General features: G+C 39.3%; 1 protein-coding gene across 1 annotated transcript; it reads right to left on the reverse strand.

Annotated features, from left to right (window-relative positions):
• Nucleotides 1–105: 105 nt before the first annotated feature.
• On the reverse strand, nt 106–18,670 carry ago1 (argonaute RISC component 1). Its single transcript, XM_056762183.1, has 19 exons — nt 18,238–18,670; nt 13,876–14,062; nt 13,072–13,192; nt 12,711–12,892; nt 12,354–12,490; nt 11,831–11,965; nt 10,793–10,880; nt 10,367–10,514; nt 10,172–10,291; nt 8,958–9,080; nt 7,586–7,719; nt 7,315–7,499; nt 7,076–7,235; nt 6,892–6,982; nt 4,903–5,097; nt 4,533–4,667; nt 4,271–4,372; nt 3,988–4,187; nt 106–2,815 (listed from the first exon to the last, which is right to left on the reverse strand). The coding sequence occupies exons 1-19, from the start codon at nt 18,260–18,262 to the stop codon at nt 2,707–2,709; spliced, it is 2,577 nt and encodes an 858-aa protein (XP_056618161.1). The 5' UTR covers nt 18,263–18,670; the 3' UTR covers nt 106–2,706.
• Nucleotides 18,671–19,840: the final 1,170 nt, after the last annotated feature.

Here is a 19,840-nt window from a genome sequence, read left to right on the forward strand (position 1 = left end):
TACATTCAGCAACTGACTGCAAAAACTCGCTCCTTTCTATCACTTACATAATGAAATACCAATAAAAATTCAAACCCCAAGCAAATAACCATTCAACACGCAGTATTCAATAAAAAACAACTTTTATTTTCTTTAAAAAATACCGTTCTGAACATAGTCCTCTCACTATTATTAAATACCGAGCCAAAATGACTGTCTTACGTGTCCGTTCACTGAATCTATTGGGAAGTGCTATGACAGGACTGTTCTTAATCAGTGGCATAATATTGCTTTAAAAGTGAGGTTAGGTGAACTCTCCAGTCACCCCGTCAATCACCTCCGTGTTGTTCTTCACCCACGAGGTGCCCGTGGCTTCTGAGAGTCAAGTACTGCATTTGAATATTTAGTCTAGGAAAGACCAGATTGAGTTCATACACTGGGGCGTCAATAAAAACCGCTTCGCTGGGTCGGTAAAACCTTATATATAAAAGCACGTCTTTGTATACATCTCATAAACATGATTTAAAATAAAACATGGTTAACCGTTGTATCCTTGTTTCGGATTTCAACAGACCATTTTTAGGCTTTGAGGCTGATTTGAGGCAAACTGAACAAACAGTTTAACCAAAAATGGCAATTCAGTCACGCTTTACACACTCTTGTGTCATTTCAAACTTCTTGTGTGAAGCATAATTAAAAAAAATCGGGTGAACCTTTCATTTAAAGCAAATGAGAAAATAGGGCATCAGATATTAAGTGCACTACTACAAGGCTCCAGTTACAACACAAGTTCAGTTTAAACATGCATTTCATTAATCCAATATATGACATGGTTACATGGCATAACGTTCCCGCTAACCCGTGGACTATAACCTGCATGCCCACCATACACTCACGGCAACGACGGACATCAGGCGAAGGTAAAAGGTGCAATAAAACTGGCGATAAAAGTGAGTGTGAGTGTGTACAAGGTGCTTGTGAGTTGTGTAGGAAATGTGGCAGTGTTACCGGCGGCACCTTTGAAAATAACACAGGGTGAAAGCGTGGGGTGATGTGGGATGTCGGTGGCCTCTGTGTGAGGGAGGATAGTGGGTTGCTATATACAAACAGGTATTACTGCGATGTTGGATTTCTGCATCGATAAAAAAAGGAAAGCCCAGATTGTGCGTCTCAACCTCTGAAATGTGCCGCGGGTCGTTTTCACCGGCGTTTTGGCTTTGCTTACAGAGGTCAATGGAAGAAATGTCTTAAAGGAAAAGTTCCCCCAAAACTCTTTATGTCATCATAAAGTGGTGTTATTCCAAACCCGTATTATTTGGCCATGTTGTGAAAACAATTCTGTTTTGCATACAACAAGCGGATGGAGCTTCATATCGTCAGCCTTTAATATAAAAAAGCATTATATAAGCAGTCATATAGAATTAAAAATAAACTACATATACCTTGTCTTCTAAAGAACTTGTTTTTAAATGCGCGTCTACATTGCAAAAATTGTACTTCCAGCTTAGTGGACAAAGTCAACTTTATCAAGAATGTCACGACAATAGAGAAAATGGGGGTGCCACTGAACAAAACCTACATTCGTTGTATGGAAAACAGGATCTTGAATATGTTTGGTGACACAAATGAATACGGAGTTGGAACAACTTGAGAGTGACTACATGATGACAAAATATACATGTTTGGCTCAACTATTCCTTCAGTTGGAGGAAGAGCTACGTGCACCAGAACGTTCACGACAAAACGAGCAACAAACTTAAGGAGCACGGCTGAATCACATGCAGAACAAAAATGCATGTTAAAGGGACAGTTTATGCACCCTCATGTCATTTAAAACCTGTTTGTGACTCTTTCATCCGTGGAATACAAAAGAAGATATTTTCAGAATGTCTCTGTGGTTTTGTGTCAATGAGGTTCAATAAAGAAAGTCAAAAATGCAAAAGAAAGTAATACAGGCTAAGAACGGCATGAGGGAGAAAAAACGACAAAAGAATTGAAATCTTTGGGTGAACTATCCCTTTAAAAGACAAGAGTCGCTTTGAAGAGTTGGCATTGCATTCGGTTGGTGCATAATGCTGGTTTCGGTGTAATGCTGATGCGAGTACAGTAACGCACTCTGTGGTCCATCTATGCTAATTCAGTCGCTCTTAGCTAAAGAGGAAAGTCTAAATACGTTTGGCTACACCCGTGACACCACTGCGAAACGCTGGAGAGACACCTGCTACAGTCCATCACCTTCTGCGCGCTTGCAGCTTCACAGACTATAAATGCTGGGCTCGTGGTGTCTTACTACTAAAACTAAGTGCTAATGTACCATGTATTTCACAAAAACAGAATAATAATAAAAAAAACAAATAAAAGCAAAGTCACAATAAAAAATACTGTCGTTCAAAATGCAATAAGTAAAACATTTCCTCCACATCAGCCGGATGTACAGGTTGAGAGGCATCTTTGTGGTTGCTTACAAAACGACGAGTTTGTCTGCATTCCTTCCCTCCGTATTGCATACGAACGTACATGTGGGAGTGCGAAGGTGGTATACAATAATACACAGTTAAATAAAAAAAAAGAGCATAGGTCAGTCGGGTTCAACAAAACTCAAAGTGTGAGACTCCGTATTCAGTTCTGTTCACGTTAGTGGGCTTCATAGAGCTGCTAGCACCCAGTTTACTGGCTCGAGTGGTAGTGTGGTGACCGGGCGGGGTGTGGTACAGAAACCTCTCTGTCTCAGGCAAAGTACATGGTCCTCAGGGTGTCGTGGTGAATCTGAACAGCTTTGGCCAGCGCCTGTGGATCCCGGCCGTTGCTTTGCCCGGAGACGTGGCTGCCCTCTCCACTACACGGGTTAGAAAAAGGTTGAAAACATGACAACAATCTTATGTTTTGCTTCTGTAACCATGTCAAGATAGGCCTATAGGACTAGCCAGACAAAGTGCAAAGACAATGGGCTTCATTTATCAATATAACAACAGGATTTGTGAAATATTTGCTTGTCACCAGCCCCGATATACTGATGAGCAAGTGTGGTGTCTAAATTTGACGACATTTAGAAACTCAACACATCCAAGATAAGAATTGTGAAATTGACACTTTGCATTGCAAGTTCAACAAAACCATCTTATTTGTCAGCTTTAGAATAAAATAAAAAGAAGTCAAAAATAAAATGCAGTTAAGATCGAGTTGGCTGGTTACGGAGGAGAAAATGTTCTTGTGCCAAAACCAACCAAAGCAATGGTTGGTCTATTAAATGTGCTCTATAAATAACTAAACTAAACTAAACTTACAGACAGGTTGGGCGGAGCATCCATTAACTCCTCCCCCTCAACTGTCAGTCTGCTGCCAGTTCCATTTCAAAATGCAACAGCTGTTCTTCTACAGTGCATCCAATCAAATCACAGAGAAAGACGAAAGCCACGCCCACTGTTTGACTTTGATATCATAACGTTAATCAAATAAATTATATAAGAATTTAATAGAAGAAAGAAAGAGAATGCTTTATTAAATGTAATGTATTCTACAATATTCACTACATTTCATCACATAATTACAGTTAAATTTTCAGAATAATGTGGAATGCATTAACAAAGCGTAGTAAATACTTCCATGTACTACAATTTACTGTAGTAAACACTAAAAGTACAGTATACTACAGTATTTTTTTGTTTGTAAAACCGAACAAACAAAAAAACATGTCACCTTTATATAAAATGAGTTTGGTTCCAAAATTAACTCTGCTTTAAAAAAAAACATGTTTTTATTATGTTTTAATGTGTTAGTTAGCTCAATTTTTTTGATATTATGGCTTGAATCATTATTATATAAATTCATATATATTAATTGGAATGCACAATATAAAACATGATTCTTGATGTAACCAAAGTCATTTGGGTGGGGAAATGTGTATAACAATATCAAAGCCTGACACATTCCAACTAATAAAACACTTGAAAAAGTTTTTATTTTTATTATACACACAATGAAAAAATATAAAACAGATCATGGCCTCACCTGTCATGTTCCTTATCCACCAGGTGATAGCGCGCTCTGAAGGCGACGAGTCTGGCGTAGTACGCCGGAGCTGGAATGGACACAGAGCGGGTGCAGCGCACGTATGTGTGACACAGCTGGTAGGTTAAAATCTGCAGCTCGTCAGCAGTGAAACGATTGTCGTCCCACAGGACGTAGTAGTGTGATGGCCGGCTGGTGCCCTGAGACGAGACCGACAGCAGATCAGAGACAACTCAAGAAACACTACAGCGATGACGATCAAAAGCGCAGAACATCTGCTCACCTGAATACCTGCATGACTGCACAGGTAAAAGTCAAACTCAAACGGATGAGTGATGCTGGTGTCCACCGTCGTCCCTGCTGGAATGTTCCCACTCTTTCCAATCTGAACAAAGACATGGATTAACAATCAACTCCAGACATTGTGATAGTATCGTTGCAGAAAAGTATTTTGATCATGATAGCCGTGAAGTGAACATGTGATATCGTGACAGCCCTAATCGATGTTCTGGTGACAGTAGACATGTGGTGGGTTCAGAACTCACTCTTTCTGACTTGTCGGCGCAGAAGAGACGCGTGTGGTGCCGTTTCTGTACCACGACGTAAGTGATGCCGGGCTGGTAGTCTTTCTCCAGCTTGATGCAGGCGTCTCTGATGGCCAACAGCTCATAATGTAGAATCTAATCACACACACAAACGTTAATTCCTTATTCGTATTGATCTTAAGCCACAGCATCACACAACCGCAACGTTGACCATTGACCACAAATACGTAACGTGTGTCAGCTACAAAACAGACTAATGTTGAAGTTGGACAGAGAGACAAACTAATGTTACTTTAATGATAGTTTCTTGGATTTAAGAAATCCGATTTGATTTCTAATTTTATAACCCAAAGGAACCTTAAGTCATTACCTGTGGTAACTGTCCCTCTGGAACGCCGTCCCTGTAGAAGATGATTCTTGTGGGTTTGAAGCGGGTTGATTTGTAGAACTGGATGAGCAGCTCTCGCACCATGTACGAGAGGTCTTCAATGATCTCCTGTCTGGGTCTCTGGACTCGGACCGTAGCACAATATCTGCTTGGATGAGCATCCATACTGCCCACCACCTACATAGACATCACAGCAGACTTACAGTTTATCCATATCCAACTATACATTTATATATATATATTTATCATTTTTTTCCAAAAATATTTTTTTATTTATGACCCTGTTCAGTGGAACACAAATGAAGATATTTTGAGAAATTAGGTTTTGTGTTCATACAATGCAAGTTCAACATTGTTTGGTTATCGACATTCTTCAAAATATCTTCCTGTCAGAAATACAGGGATGACATGAGGATGAATAAATGATGAAAGAGTTTTTGTCTCATCCTTGCACACGGCAGAGCAAAAGATTACAAACTCTGCACCAGAGAAATGAATAACACAAACCAGACGTTCGGTATAAGAAAACTGACGCCCTCTAGTTGCCGAAAACCATCCGTTTTGTCTCTTATTCTCTGCCCACATCATGAGGCGGTTCTCAAGCGGGTCCATCTCCATGACTCAGCCCTTTGTCACCATCGCTTGGCAACCGCAGAAAGACTACGAGTTTACAAGTAGTTGCGTACAGCAGGGTGTGTGGTGATGTCATTTCCTCCTCAAACGTGACTCATCGGCAGGCCATTCTCACATCAAAGCCCTCTCGCCCGCCCCCTCCAGAACATCCACCCTCAGCTTCTCTGTTCTGTTCTTATGCACTCAGGACCGTTACATGAACTCGGGCGGCTTCACAACCCCGCATAACATCAGGGTGGTCATTAGTTGTGTAACGTGTATAAAACTACATTCACTCTCTCTATACAATACAACCGAAGTAATCTCAAGTAAAGATTTAACATTAAAATTGGACACTGTTGTTTCTTTTTCTTAAGCTTGGATTTATCCGCAAATTACCTAAATGATGGAGTTAAATTTCTATTGAGCAAAACAACTTAAGTGGATTCAAAATGTTTTTAAGTGTTAAGTAAAAAATCTGAATAGATATTTTTTCCAATGCTAGAAGAAACAATATTTAATAATTTTCATTCATATGCACTAATTTACTATTCTGTAATAAAACCAAAATTTGTATTTCTAAATATGAGGCATACATCACATATTTATCTCCATATTCTTTATATTCAATCTGTGCTGTTAATGCTGCAGGTTTTGATTTAAAATATATTAAATATAATACTTTTACTTACAATATAGTATAATACTTAATAATACAACTGTAAAAGTAATATAATATATAGTAAGTAAAAATAATTAAGTAAAGGTGTTATAATTTATTGTATTATACATTTTAAGTATTATAATGCAAGTTAAAAACATTAAATTACGCAAGAAAATCTTGCAAACAAACAATCAAAATATATGTCTTAATTAATTAATTAATTAATTAAAATAATATAAATGATTAATACAAAATGTAAATAAAACATAGTTTTTGTTTATTGAATCGAGTAAAATATTGGCCTAAGAATAATAGGAAAATCAAATAATGTTTAAGGCACTAAAATTGTAATAATAAACATAATAATAAAAAAAAAATCTTATACAGCAACAAAAAAATATATAATAAAATGACATAAGTATACAACAATTGCTAAAAAATAAACGCTAATTTAAATTAAAACTACAATAAGACTAAAACGACGCTCTGAAATCTTAAACTTCCATAAACACAGGACAATAAAGACACTCAGAGAAATGAAATGTAAAGTCCAAATGAAAAGCTCAAAATGTTTGAAATATATCAACAGCAAAATCCTTATGAATGTCTGATATACAGTATATGGCACAGCCCTACTTGCATCTAATAAAAATCTCATTAAATTTAAAGTTGGAATGGAAAGTTAAAATGCTTACAGCTGTGATAGAGGGTTTCTTTCCATCACCAGCGGGTGGATGAGTAACATCTGCACCCAAAAAGATCACGGGCTGTTGAAACACAGCAGACCTGCAAGGGGGATCAGAAAGAAGTGTTAAAACTCATGACAGACGAATGTTTTCACCACACATCCACACATGGTTCACAGCAGTGACGTCTCACCGTTGATGTGGCACCAGGATGTTGTTGATGCCGCCGAGCTTGACGTTGATCTTGAGGCAGAGGTTGGAGAGCGTCTGAGGAGACGTTTTCACCACGTTCTTCACCTGCACACATTGAGTGGCCATTCCCAGAAGAGTGTCTCCAACACGCTTCACTTCAGCTGCACACACAACAGAGAGAAATCAAGGTCTGACAGGCTTCATTCACACAAACACGTGTGTGACCTCACACGCTCTCACCATAGACGGGGGTTTTTCCCGGCAGGATGACGATGATGAGCTGAAGTCCAGAGTACGTGTTCTTCAGGTGTCTGAACATGGGCTCAACGCTGTCTGCTCCCTGCGCATACTTACAGAAACACGGCTGACCCTGGATAGGCATCCCAGCATCCTTTGAGATCTTACGCAGCTGGTCTGTGAAGTTCCTGAGGAAGATACAGATCAGAATCAGCATTTTTCAGGTGCTTGCGCTTCCTTTTCACATGGTTGTAGAGACGGATGAGACTCTTACTTCAACACTTCTTCCCGACACTGCTTCTGTGGGGCGAAGCATGCGATGGCCCATACTTTGATCTCGATGCCATTATAGAACTGTTTACCCCTCATATCCCAAACACCCTGATTGGGTGTCGCAATGGCACGATTCTGTTCACCAACAAGAAAGAGTTCAAAACAAGACCTCATAAACAGAAACAAACAACATTCAAAGGATGCAAACCTGTAATATTGATATATATTTCTTATCATTTGATAATTTTCAGCTTTTTATGTCATTTTATTCTTTATTATTATAATACTGTATATTTTTTGTTTTCCACATTTATTAAAAGCATTAGATGGGACATTTAAAGACTTTTATTTTCATTTTAAATTTTTTGTTAGAATAACAAATGTGAATAGAGTTCAAGTGAAAAACTTTAAAATCGGATAATTTGTTATTTGAGTTATTTAAAGTCCCCGTGACAAAAAATGACAATGCCTGTTTTTTCATGAAATATCGCAGTGTTTATTGTAAATAGTTTATCAATGTGGGTCATACATTTTAAATTTAAATACATTTTACACTTTAAAATTTGTGTGCCCTAATAATCTTCAGTTAAAATCTGAAAATACAGTTCTGTCCTGTAATGAATATCCATCTTAAATGATGTATGTTAGACGGCTTGGGCGGAGCATCAGTTAACTCCTCCCCCTCAACTGTCAGTCTGCTGCCAGTTTCACTTCAAAATGCAACGGCTGTTTAATGCATCCAATCAAATCGCAGAGAAAGACGAAAGCCACGCCCACTACTTTTCTCAGAACAAATTCCATTTCACTCTGAAATGCCACAAAATACAGAAGTAAATACAATCGCAACTTCCGGTTCATGGGGACTTTAATATACAGCCGCAGAATTTTCTTTAAACCATCCCAAATTGTAATTTAATCACAGTTTAATTTTTGTTATTTTCACCAGTTTCTCCTGTTTTTATTTTCTGCAAATAGAAACAATATTTTATTTGAAATTTGGGAGTAATATATAGTTCACAGAATCCAACAGAAATGATCATGTTACCTTAAACGAATACCTAGAAATAATAAATTAATTTTGAAATGGTCTCTCAACTAATTCCACGGATATATATATTGGTGATTCGGTGTTGACGGTTTTGTAGATTATTATAAGAGCAGTTTGAGAATCCAGTCGTGCCTCACACGTGTACAGCTGTAAAAATAACTTGTTTCTCACGGCTTTTACAAGACGTTGCTTGATCTCAGCTGTGACAGAGAACAGGCACATGCAGACCTTGTGATTTTGTGAATGCGTGTGTAATCTGGTTAAGGCCATGAAGAAAAGACTGAAAGACAGCAGTCTCCATACGCTGATGTGTTGTGTGTCTCACCCGACCGCCGTACTGCAGGATCGGAGCAGGAAGAACTCGTCCCGTCACCTCGGCCATGTCGTCCTTCACCTTAATCCCAAACTCTTGAATGTAGGGATCCAGATTAAAGTTTGCATTTTTCATCTGGGTATAAAAACAGGATTAGAATTCATTCTTAAAACTGTCTTGGACCAGCAACAAATTTCAACCTCTTTCTGGGCATTACAACACATTTTTAAAGGAATCTTTTCCATGTTATGCATAGTACGCAGAATTAAATACGAAAGCAGATTCTATTTTAGATACATTTTTATTTCTGGTTAGGGCTCGTGTTGAGGACAAAATGACGGGCTGAAACTAGATTTAACCCTTCTGGATTATGAAAAGTGATTTCAGAGTTTGTATAACGAACACACTATTTGCACACAGTTTTTTATTAAAGTGAAATGAAAACTAATTTATGTAAATCCACAAAAAAACACAAATTCAAATATGAATATCTCAGATTAATCAGTCTGGTTTATAAACGGTGTTTGCACAAACATCTGAACATGAACCTCGACGATGTTCTTATTCTGAGAGGAACAACACGTTAGGTACGAGACCCAGAACTGAACATCTGAATCAGAAGCTCAGTGACTCATGATGCAATCTCAGCAGATACAACGGCTCAATGATCCTCATCAAATCAGATCACCGGGGAAAAAAATGATACCGAGCGGATATAAATAAATTAAAAGAACCTCTCATGATCTCATCTTCAGCCATGGTTAAGACTGAGAGTGGTGATGGAGAGGTGCAAGATATCAGAAACAGAGAAAATAAATCCCTGAGTAAACATCTCAGAGATGCTAGAGACACTTAGTAGTGGAATGCAACAAAAAGTGTTCAGTAATTCGTCCTGCATCCTAATTTACACATTCTGTCTATCATAAATAGCCTTCGAAATAAGAAGCATGTCCAAATCTTATTGTTAAAATGAGTATCTTTAAGTACCCGGCTGGTGTTCTCCATGAAAATTCAAGGCGCAGATTCACACACTTTCTAACGACTGATATTACCCACAATTCATTGTGTCACCAAATTAACAAATTGAATGGTTAAGTATAGATCAAATGTCAGCAATCATAAATGACAAAAAGATGAAATACCATTTCGCTATGCACTTTTCCAAAAACAACACACTTTTAAGGCATGGTACAAGCAAGAAAAAAAGATTGGAGGTCAACACTCACCAGTCTGCTGATCTCCTCCTGTCTGTCGGGAGCTGAACGTGCCGTGGCTTTGATCATGGTGGATGTTTGATTATCTGTCAGTTTCTTGATACAACGTTGCCCCGCTACAATATTGCAGACCTGCACAAACATCAGCGTGTGAGAGATGAGAATCTCACCCGTGTTTACTTTGAAAGTGGGAATGACAGGACTCACCTCAAGAGGCAGGTAGGTGTGTTTCTGCTCCTGGCCCACCTGAAGACAGGGCAGATGAGGGTATTTCAGCTGCAGGTTGTATTTCTGTTTAAAGTATTGAGCCACCGTACATTCTACTGTCTGTCCGCTCTCCAGCTGAAGAGGAAACCTGTTGACAAGGAAAAAGTCAATTCTAATAGTGGTCCATAAAAAAAACACTCAAACATTCATTCACTTTAAAACCGACAGTGAAGAAAATATCAAACCCGGATTTACAACGTGAAATTTCTAAACCTGACTGTCCGGCATTAAAACACAATGCACGAACACGCAACAAGCTAATTTATTATAATCCAACATTAGCCTGTTAAAATGTATGAAACCTGTACGAAAATGAGACTTTGACTTCTAACGACCTCACCGAACGTTCCCGGTCACGATACTCACGTTTGGTGACTAGCAGGGCGACGGGTGACGTTGCAGACGCGGTATTTTCTCTTCATCTGACCGCAGTGCGTAACCTCCACCTTCAGGCCTGTCGGCGTCCAAACAGAACAACAAAACACAAGCAAACACGCGAATATGTCAGAACCTTTAAAACACGAGACATACAAGTACAAAAACATTAAAGAGTCGGTTTGGAACCGATTGAAAACAGCACGTGGTGCCTCTGATGTCACTGATACCTTGTTTGAGACCAGCAGATTAAACAGGTCGAAGAGCATGGGAAACATGGAAAATAAGTAAAAACAGGGAAATGTGTAACCGCCGTCAAGTAATTCACAACAGTTATTATGAACTTCAGTGCATGACTTGAACGAAGCGCTTTGCAATTACTGACGGTACATTTCAACCCTGTGCTGATATAACATCACTCAGAATCATTCCTCTTGCAATGCATGAAAACAGGTAAAAAGGATTATTTCAATTTATTTACAAAACAACACAATAACATTCGTATGCATCACTGTTTAGCATATCACAATATCAAAATGACTCATCTTATCCAAAGACATAAAGCATGACAAATTCCGAGCTAGACGCTGAGCTCATCCAATGACCTCACCTGACCAAATTTAAGGAGGGGTGGTCGCTAGGTGTTCTGGGTTGTTGCTAGGCGGTTGCTTTGGTGCTTACTATTCGATACGAGCGATAAATAATTGTGCTGCATTTGTGATAAGCTTTCTGGTTCTGGCAAAATAACAGAGCGAGGAGAGGAGAGGTGAGGAGAGGAGAGGTGAGGAGAGGAGAGGAGAGGAGAGGGAAGGGAAGGGAAGGGAAGGGAAGGGAAGGGAAGAGAAGAGAAGAGAAGAGAAGAGAAGAGAAGAGAAGAGAAGAGAAGAGAAGAGAAGAGAAGAGAAGAGAAGAGAAGAGAAGAGAAGAGAAGAGAAGAGAAGAGAAGAGAAGAGAAGAGAAGAGAAGAGAAGAGAAGAGAAGAGAAGAGAAGAGAAGAGAAGAGAAGAGAAGAGAAGAGAAGAGACCCACCTTTAATCTCCTTGGTAAAGCGGACTCTTTGTGAGTCAGTAAGAGTTTTGGGCTGTTCATCAATGTTACGGATGTCCAGAACCTCACACATGAACTCAATGACCGGCTGGGCTTTATAGAACGCCGTCGCAGATACTGGGAACAGTGAGAATAAAGAGTTTAAACTCGAGTACAAACCATTTCATGTCATCAAACATCGAACAATCAGCGTTAAGAAACTTAAAGGGATAGTTCACCCAAAAACAATCCTTTCATCAACCTCAATTTGTTTTAAATCCATACAAATTTCTTTGTGGTCTTATCTTGTTCTCTTAACAAAAGCTTATATTTGTTAATACACTATCCCTTTAAAGGAACATCTGTGATGTCATCAATAGCCACTTCTAATGTTACGTTCAGTTACAGCTCACTCCATAATATAACATCTCATAATAAAATACAAGTTTGGAACAACATGAGGATGAGTATATGACAACTGAATTTCTGGATGAATTCATTTCTGGACAAAAGGATAACATCATACCGTCGATGTTGAGCATCATCTTCCACATGGCTGGCCGGACAGATTGATGGAAGCCAAACCACACCTCTCTACCCCCACCCAGAGGATGATAGTATCCCTCCGGAGGTGAAAAGAAGGAACGGCCGACGGGAGTGTACCTGCAACACACCAAAGAAATGATTTTCACCTTTAAGATAAAGAACCAGTTGCTGTTTTAAGAAAAACTTGTTTTACTGATACAGAATCTGTGTAAAATCGTGATTTGATTGTCATCAATTTCAAAGTTTTTTTAAGAAGTTTAGATTCATTTATTCAAGTTCTGTTTCTTGTGTTTTCAAGCAGGGCTCCTTTAGATCTCTCCAGAACTCAGTGCATTACCTCATGGAGGCCAGATGTCTCATAGCCACGTCGAGGGCTTGGACAGAATCCAGAGGGACCTGCAGACGTCCACTGACCAGCGTCTCCTGTAGAAGCCTCCATGACACATTTGCCAACCACCGGATGGACACTTTAAAGATGCGGTCCTTCCCCTCGCCAGGAATGGTCACCTCAAAGTCAACCTGCAACATCACACAGTCTGAAATGAGACTTCAGCACAAGAAACTTGTAAACATGGGTAAATAAAAACAATTCTATTCTGATGGTTTGTTTTTACATGCACCAAATGTAAGCAGCAACATTTATGAGAAATATGCCATGTGGACACATCTGAGTGATCACTGAATGTCATTTTACAAACCTTCTCACTGCCTATAGGTAAAGCCAGGACAGTGTAGATGTTCTTTTTTCCATCATACACCGGCTTTCGGTCGCCAAAGAGCTGCGGTTTGAAATGTTGGACCATGTATTCCACAACCTCCCTGTGAGGATCAATGTTTGTGGTTTAGTCAAATCATGTGAAAATAAAGCACCTGTGATACTAAAATTATTATATGAGCTGAACGAACCAAAGTCTGTCAGCATAAGTCACTTTATATCACTTTCTAAAGGTGTTTTCGACTCTACAAATTAAACTTATTTCAACTTATTTGACTTGATATGCAACGACACGATTATCCATAATAAATGTCAGGTCCACACTCACTGTTGAAATGTTTCTGTCAATCTCAGATGTAAATAATATAAAGTCTTTGACACATCGCTCGTGTGTGGATTTCTCTAAGGGAGTATCAATGCCGTAGCAAAGCCACCTGAAATATATGTTGAATGTTGACAAATAAATATGCAACAGAAAAGGAGCTGTTTCTTTCTCCTTCCAACAGATATTACCTCAGAAAATTGTTGACACTCTGTAATATTGTTTTCTCATATTATAGCTTGCCTAAGATCTCGTTATTGTTTTTTCAATAAAAGACTTCTTAATGTCAATGCAAGTGAACAGAGGAATGAACAAAACTTCAAACTTTTGCTTTGAGCCAGTGGACCCGTGAAGATGTGTTCAAGGTCACGCAAGATGACATCTGATGAGTTTGATTTCTGACTCATATTAGATTCTAGGAAATTCACATTAGGGTTCCGCTGATGACATTCGAGAAGTGGTTACCTGTTGACCCGTCGAGGACACTTATCAGGTTTGATGTCCACTTCATAGTGGAAAACATCCATTTTTGGGATCTCCACCTCAAAGTAGTTGGCAAGCAGCTTGATAGGCTTGCCGACGGTGCCCACACCTGGCCTGCGGGGAGCCTGGAACACCTGCTGCAGGGGTGGGGGGTACGGCCCCATGGGCACTGCGGACAGGGCACAGAAAAGAGAGAGTGGGTGAGTAAGGGAAGGAGAGCAAGAGGTCAGACGGCAGATCAGACAGAGGCATTGATGATCAGGGGAAGGTTAGAGGAGCATGAGGGAGTTCGGGGGGAGTCGGTGGGATTATGTGTGTTGAGATATGCTGACAGCAGTGTGTATGGACATGGGACAAAAGAGGAAAGAGGAACAAAGACGATGGTGACCAGAACGGGAAGGGGGTGGCCATGGTAGGAAAAATGAAAGAATGTAGAGAGGGTGAGGAAAGAGTGTTCACAACCCCAAGACTATCAAATCAAAATAGTTAATAATCAATAAAACACTGAACTGAACACAGAGTGACGTATACATGTTTAAAATATAAACATCACAAGATAAAAGCAAAGCATTCATCCAACTAATCAATAAGAACATTATTTTCATTGTATACTTTAATTATTATTATTGATGATTATTGATAAGAAAAAGTTCAACTTCAACTCATGAAAATAAATTAAGCATTTTTAGACTAATGACTTGTTTAGCCAATTTTATTGTAAGTAAAATCTGCAATAGCTTAAAAATATACAACTTGATTCATTTCGATTTAATAAGTTGTACATATCTGCACCACTGCATGTTTGTTTGTTCAATCTAAACCCAACATGCAGAGTTCTGACTTTCCACCAAGTTTTGGAGCAAATGTGAAAAAAAGATTTGCATCAAAGCACACATAAACTCCCGCTGGGGAAACATGGATCAACAGGTTGTGCGTCTTCAACACAAGTCAATGCCAACTCACGTGAGTTTTGTCATTAAAGCAAAAAACAGGACATACACTATGAGAAAAGAAAACACACAACGAAACACACAACGATAAATATATATTTTTTCAATGTGTAAATTCATGCGTTTACAGAAAGAATGCAAAGTAGCGGCATTTTCACTAGGGTCAGACTGTGATGTCACCTACATACTACAAAACACAGGGCAAAAGGTCATGGGTTTGATTCCCAGGGAACACATATACTGATAAACTGTATAGCTTAAATAAAGTCATTTGGATAAAACACAACATGCCTGATTTAAGTTCTAATATAGCAACAACAGCCTAGTTTAAAAACTTTAAATATTAAAATATTTCCAAAAAACTATAGAATAATATATAGATACAGATACAATAAGAAGTGTTATTTCGGTACAGGTTTATGCCCTTTAAAGTGTAAACAACATATCAGACCAGCCCTACACACAAATAATTTTTCAACCAATGGAATGAGCTTGGGGGCGGGACTTTCAGTTAATTCTACCAATAGCAGCCAGGGAGCGTGCTCAGGAAACCTGTTTGAATTATTTTTGGGATTTCAATAGTAACGCTATCTGTGCAAAAAACAAACAAATCACACACTTCATCTAGAATTACACTTCCTTTACTTTTGCCTAACTAGCAGTATTGTTGGCCATTTTGGTTGCCAGTCGATGTAAAATTCATCCTAAATCAAAAGCAGTTGAGTAGCAGTGTGCTGACGCCCTTAACCACTCTGCACGTGAAGAACACTCCCTCCATCATAACAAAGACCCCAGCTGCCCTCCTTCTCAAAACGGGGGGAAACGGAGCGAGCCCCCCACGCCTCCACATCAGCACACACAAACACGGGGGCCCCAAAACATTCCCAGCCTCACCATAGCAACAGCACAGCAACATACATTGTCATGGAGATCAGGAGAGCCGGGGATACGTGGGGGTTTTGGGAAAGCTGGACTAATGTGCATGGACCTTGGCCTTATTCATCTTATAGTGCCAGCGAAAACATCGGCATTAAACCGAGACAAGGTCATCAATCTTCTCTTACAAGTCCAACTTTATAGCTCGGGTATGATTTAAGGGCCGTATGAGCTCCTGGCGCAGTCTTCATTGGTGAAGAAGTACACTGGAAGTCGCCAATAAGTCTTGGTCGATAAGAAACTCTCAGCACGGACGCTGCAGTGACGCACGTGTCATCTCAAAGCAACAGCAGATGGCTGGAAAAAAGAAGCCAGATCACAAGCACCCAGAAAACAATAGTAACTCTCCATTAAGGCCGGGTGATATATTGCATGTTAAGAATATACTTTTACATATTGTAATGTGCTTCTGCTGAATAAGTTTGTAGAAAGTCTGACATAATCCAAGTGTTCTGACTCGAGAATAAGGTGAAAAGAGGACAGATGTTTGACGTCCTTGAAATCAATTTAGTATCAAAAAAATTTTATTTGTTAAGAACGGTTCACAACAATGCTATGTTACTGTCATGACCCAAAACTTTTGAAGACATTTTGCAAATATTTTTTCAAATCTACTTTGCAAGCAATGACAGCTGATTGAACAAAATACAAACGTATTCAAATGAATATTTAAACAAATATTTCTCTTCTCTGTAGTCACTGAACGCGACGGGTTTAGAACCAAGGTGACCTGCTTTAGACTGAAAGGTCAAGATCCACAGAGACGCCAACTGGCCGGTGCAAAGCCCCCTGTGACCCCCCCTGTCCCCTACCGCTCATTAATAAAGACACCTCACAAGTGAGCCAAAAAACATTCAAATAGATGTTTACTTCAGAACAAGTGATGGACTAATGAGATCGGTGTCAATGTAATGTGAACTATCAATCAATTCTCATTAAGTAGATATCTAAACTGAAGCAAGTCTCGTGAAGACAATGCCCCTCAATTTGGCCATCACTCCTCTTATTTTACATCTTGCGCTCAAAATCTTGCTGTTCTCGTCGATTGCAGGGTTTTGAGAAACAAATTTGTGCAATGGTCAAACAAGCATCTTCCACTTCCGGCGTCTATCAAAATCAAATCGCTACTTTCAAATTGCTGAAACATTTTAACCTTAATTTTTAAATCTCTGCAAAATCAAGCACCATTATATCTCTCTGAAGAAATCTCTTTTCACAGACCAAACGGGCCCCTGAGATCTAATCGTGGTTCCTAGATCAAGGTCAAATTGGAACAAATTACCAATGTCTGCTCCCTCCCTACCAGTTCCCAATGTCTGCTTAAAATACACACACTGTCTGTTGATTTTAACTAGCTGAGATCTGTATTTGTGATTTGTTGTATTGTGTTTCTAACAGTGTTTATTTTTAGCTGTATTCTACAGCACTTTGGATCAACTGAGTGTTGTGTGAAAGTGCTTTATAAATAAAGTAAGAAAGTAAAGTATGATGGAGTAACTAGGACTTCTTTCAATTGTCTAAGAATGCATATATCGCATCCAATGTTAAAACTCAAGATTAATACATCATCTGATTCATCTGTCTGGTCAGGCTGGTCACATTTTTTAATGTGACACAGTGTTTACACTTTTTAGAAACGTCATCCTGCTTTTGACAGGAAAAATGAATCACACTCTCTCGTACTGCATTTCAAAGGCTGCAAAAATGGATGATGATTATGACAGTTATTAAAATCCACTCCTTAAAATGTTAACTAAACCCAATTCTAGTGTTCCATAATATATCTCGATTTTCTACGTAGGTGGAACGCATGAAAAAGTTTATATTTAATACGATTGTGTTCAGCGTTGGCCTCTGAGAAAATAAGAAAAAAGTATTAAATTTGTTTTAGAATCATGATGGTTATAAATACCACTTTGTACAAATTCACCCACCCAACAAGACGTTTTAAATAGAAAAACATTCTTTCTATATCTAATGACTATTATTCAGAAACAAGCTATTTATGAAAACAGACCAACCAAAATACCAACATCAGCTTCAATCCCTCTTAACATCGATCATTATTCTGCTCATCCGTCACACAGTCGTGTGTGTACTGTTAGCATTTTATGATGATGCAGGTTGGATTGGTAATATTGGACTGAGATCAAAAAAGACCCCCACGGGTCACTTTCTTCTCCAGCATCTGCTGAAGGCGGGATTCACGCTCATGTCTTCCCACGACCCCTGACCTGACGTACTCCCTCATCTTCTGTCTATAGCGTCTCTCACTTTGCGTGGATTGTGCGCAGATCTGTTTTTAGTAAATGTTACATTGTATCACGAGAGCGCGGCTACGATGTAACATTATAGCATGATACAGTGTTTCACATCAACGCCTACGTGTACGCAACGATACACAATATTATATTTCAAAACCTTCGCACGCAAAACAACTTGAAACATCAAAACCCACCAGCGCCAGATGTTCCCGGCTCCATCCCATCCACTTAGCCGCAAAGGGTTCACCACAGCCCGAACGTTCACTCGCCACGGCGCCCCGGCCCTGCAGGCTGGCACCCTCGCCGACTTCCAGCCTCCTTCCCTGGGCGTGCGGGATCGTCTCCGCCGCCCCTGCTGGAGCCCCCCAGACCCGCAGGAGTTGGAGGGAGACAAAAGCTCCTTGGTTCCGGTCCGTAAGACTCCCTGCGGTGACCCGCCTGCTCGGGGCTCGGTCAGTCCGTGGTTGGATGGTCCGGGTCGGTGTGGCTCGTCGAGCTGTTGCGCTTCGGGTGTTGTGGCACCTGCTCACCGTTCAAGCAGGACTCCCCAGCGGAACAAAAACGGTCGACCCGTCCGTCACCCCCTATAGACCGAGAGCCCTTTCTCTTCTTCTCCTCCTCCCACTGTTGAAATTCTTGACTGTTGGTGGTCTGTTTTGGTTCTCGCCCTCTACTGGGCGATTACGTATCATATTTATTCATTTAGACCAGGAACATCTATTGAATGCTAAGCTAAATCACTACAAATATTAATGGTCGAATGACAAATCTCGTTAAGAACTATCAGCTGTTTACCATTACAAAATTCATTCTGGTTGTGTGTTTTGGGTCCTGATGGTGTTCTATGAAAGTGATCCTTCACACAAAAAGGAAAATTCAGTCATCATTTACTCACCTTCGACTTGTTCCATACCTGTATACATTTATTTGTTCTGATAAACACAGAGAAAGATATTTGGTAGTCAATGGGGGTGCAAAATCTGTTTGGTTATAAGCATTCTTCCAAACATCTTTCTCTGTGTTCATCAGAATAAAGACATTTATACAGATTTTTACAAATCGAAGGTGATGACAGAATTTTAATTTTTGGGTGAAGAATCACTTTAACTTACATGTGTCACATAGACCCAGAGAGCATTATAGTTTCCAATAAAAGCAAAACAATTCCCATTAAATAATCTATTATCCATTTTATTGTTTTATTATGCAGCATGTAACACAATGCACAGTATTGTGCTCTGTACTAAAGAGAAAAAAGAGAAATTGCATGTGCACAGTGCAAACCTGTATTTCTCAAATGGTTTTGCTTCAAGACCCAGAGCAATGGTACACTGAACACCCGACACAGTATCAAAACTTTTAATGAACAATAAAATATACTACTCTATAATAAAATATTATACAATATAAACTGTTAACATGAGATATCCTATAATGCACTACTGAGTATCACAACTGGCCTGTAATGTCAACCGCAAGTCCACAAAAATAAATTAGTGTTTTTTACCTTTCACAAGTCTAATTGTTTTGCTACACTTCGCATAATTATATTATATATATAACATGATGCAGCAATGGCAAAATAAGTTTTTAGTAGATATGCATAATATTGTTCAGTCTGTGTATTTTGCACCCATGGGTGTAATTTGCCAAAAAAAACATCTCTAGAATAAGTACAATGAAATGAAGTTCTCCATATTTTCCCATAATCTAAAACCTATGATTCCAACAGATCAACTGATTGAGTATCCCACAATAACCATTACATGCAGGCCCGGTTCCTGCCAGGTGCAGAAC

Source organism: Triplophysa dalaica, chromosome 12 (assembly GCF_015846415.1).
Source record: "Triplophysa dalaica isolate WHDGS20190420 chromosome 12, ASM1584641v1, whole genome shotgun sequence".
NCBI lineage: Eukaryota > Metazoa > Chordata > Actinopteri > Cypriniformes > Nemacheilidae > Triplophysa > Triplophysa dalaica.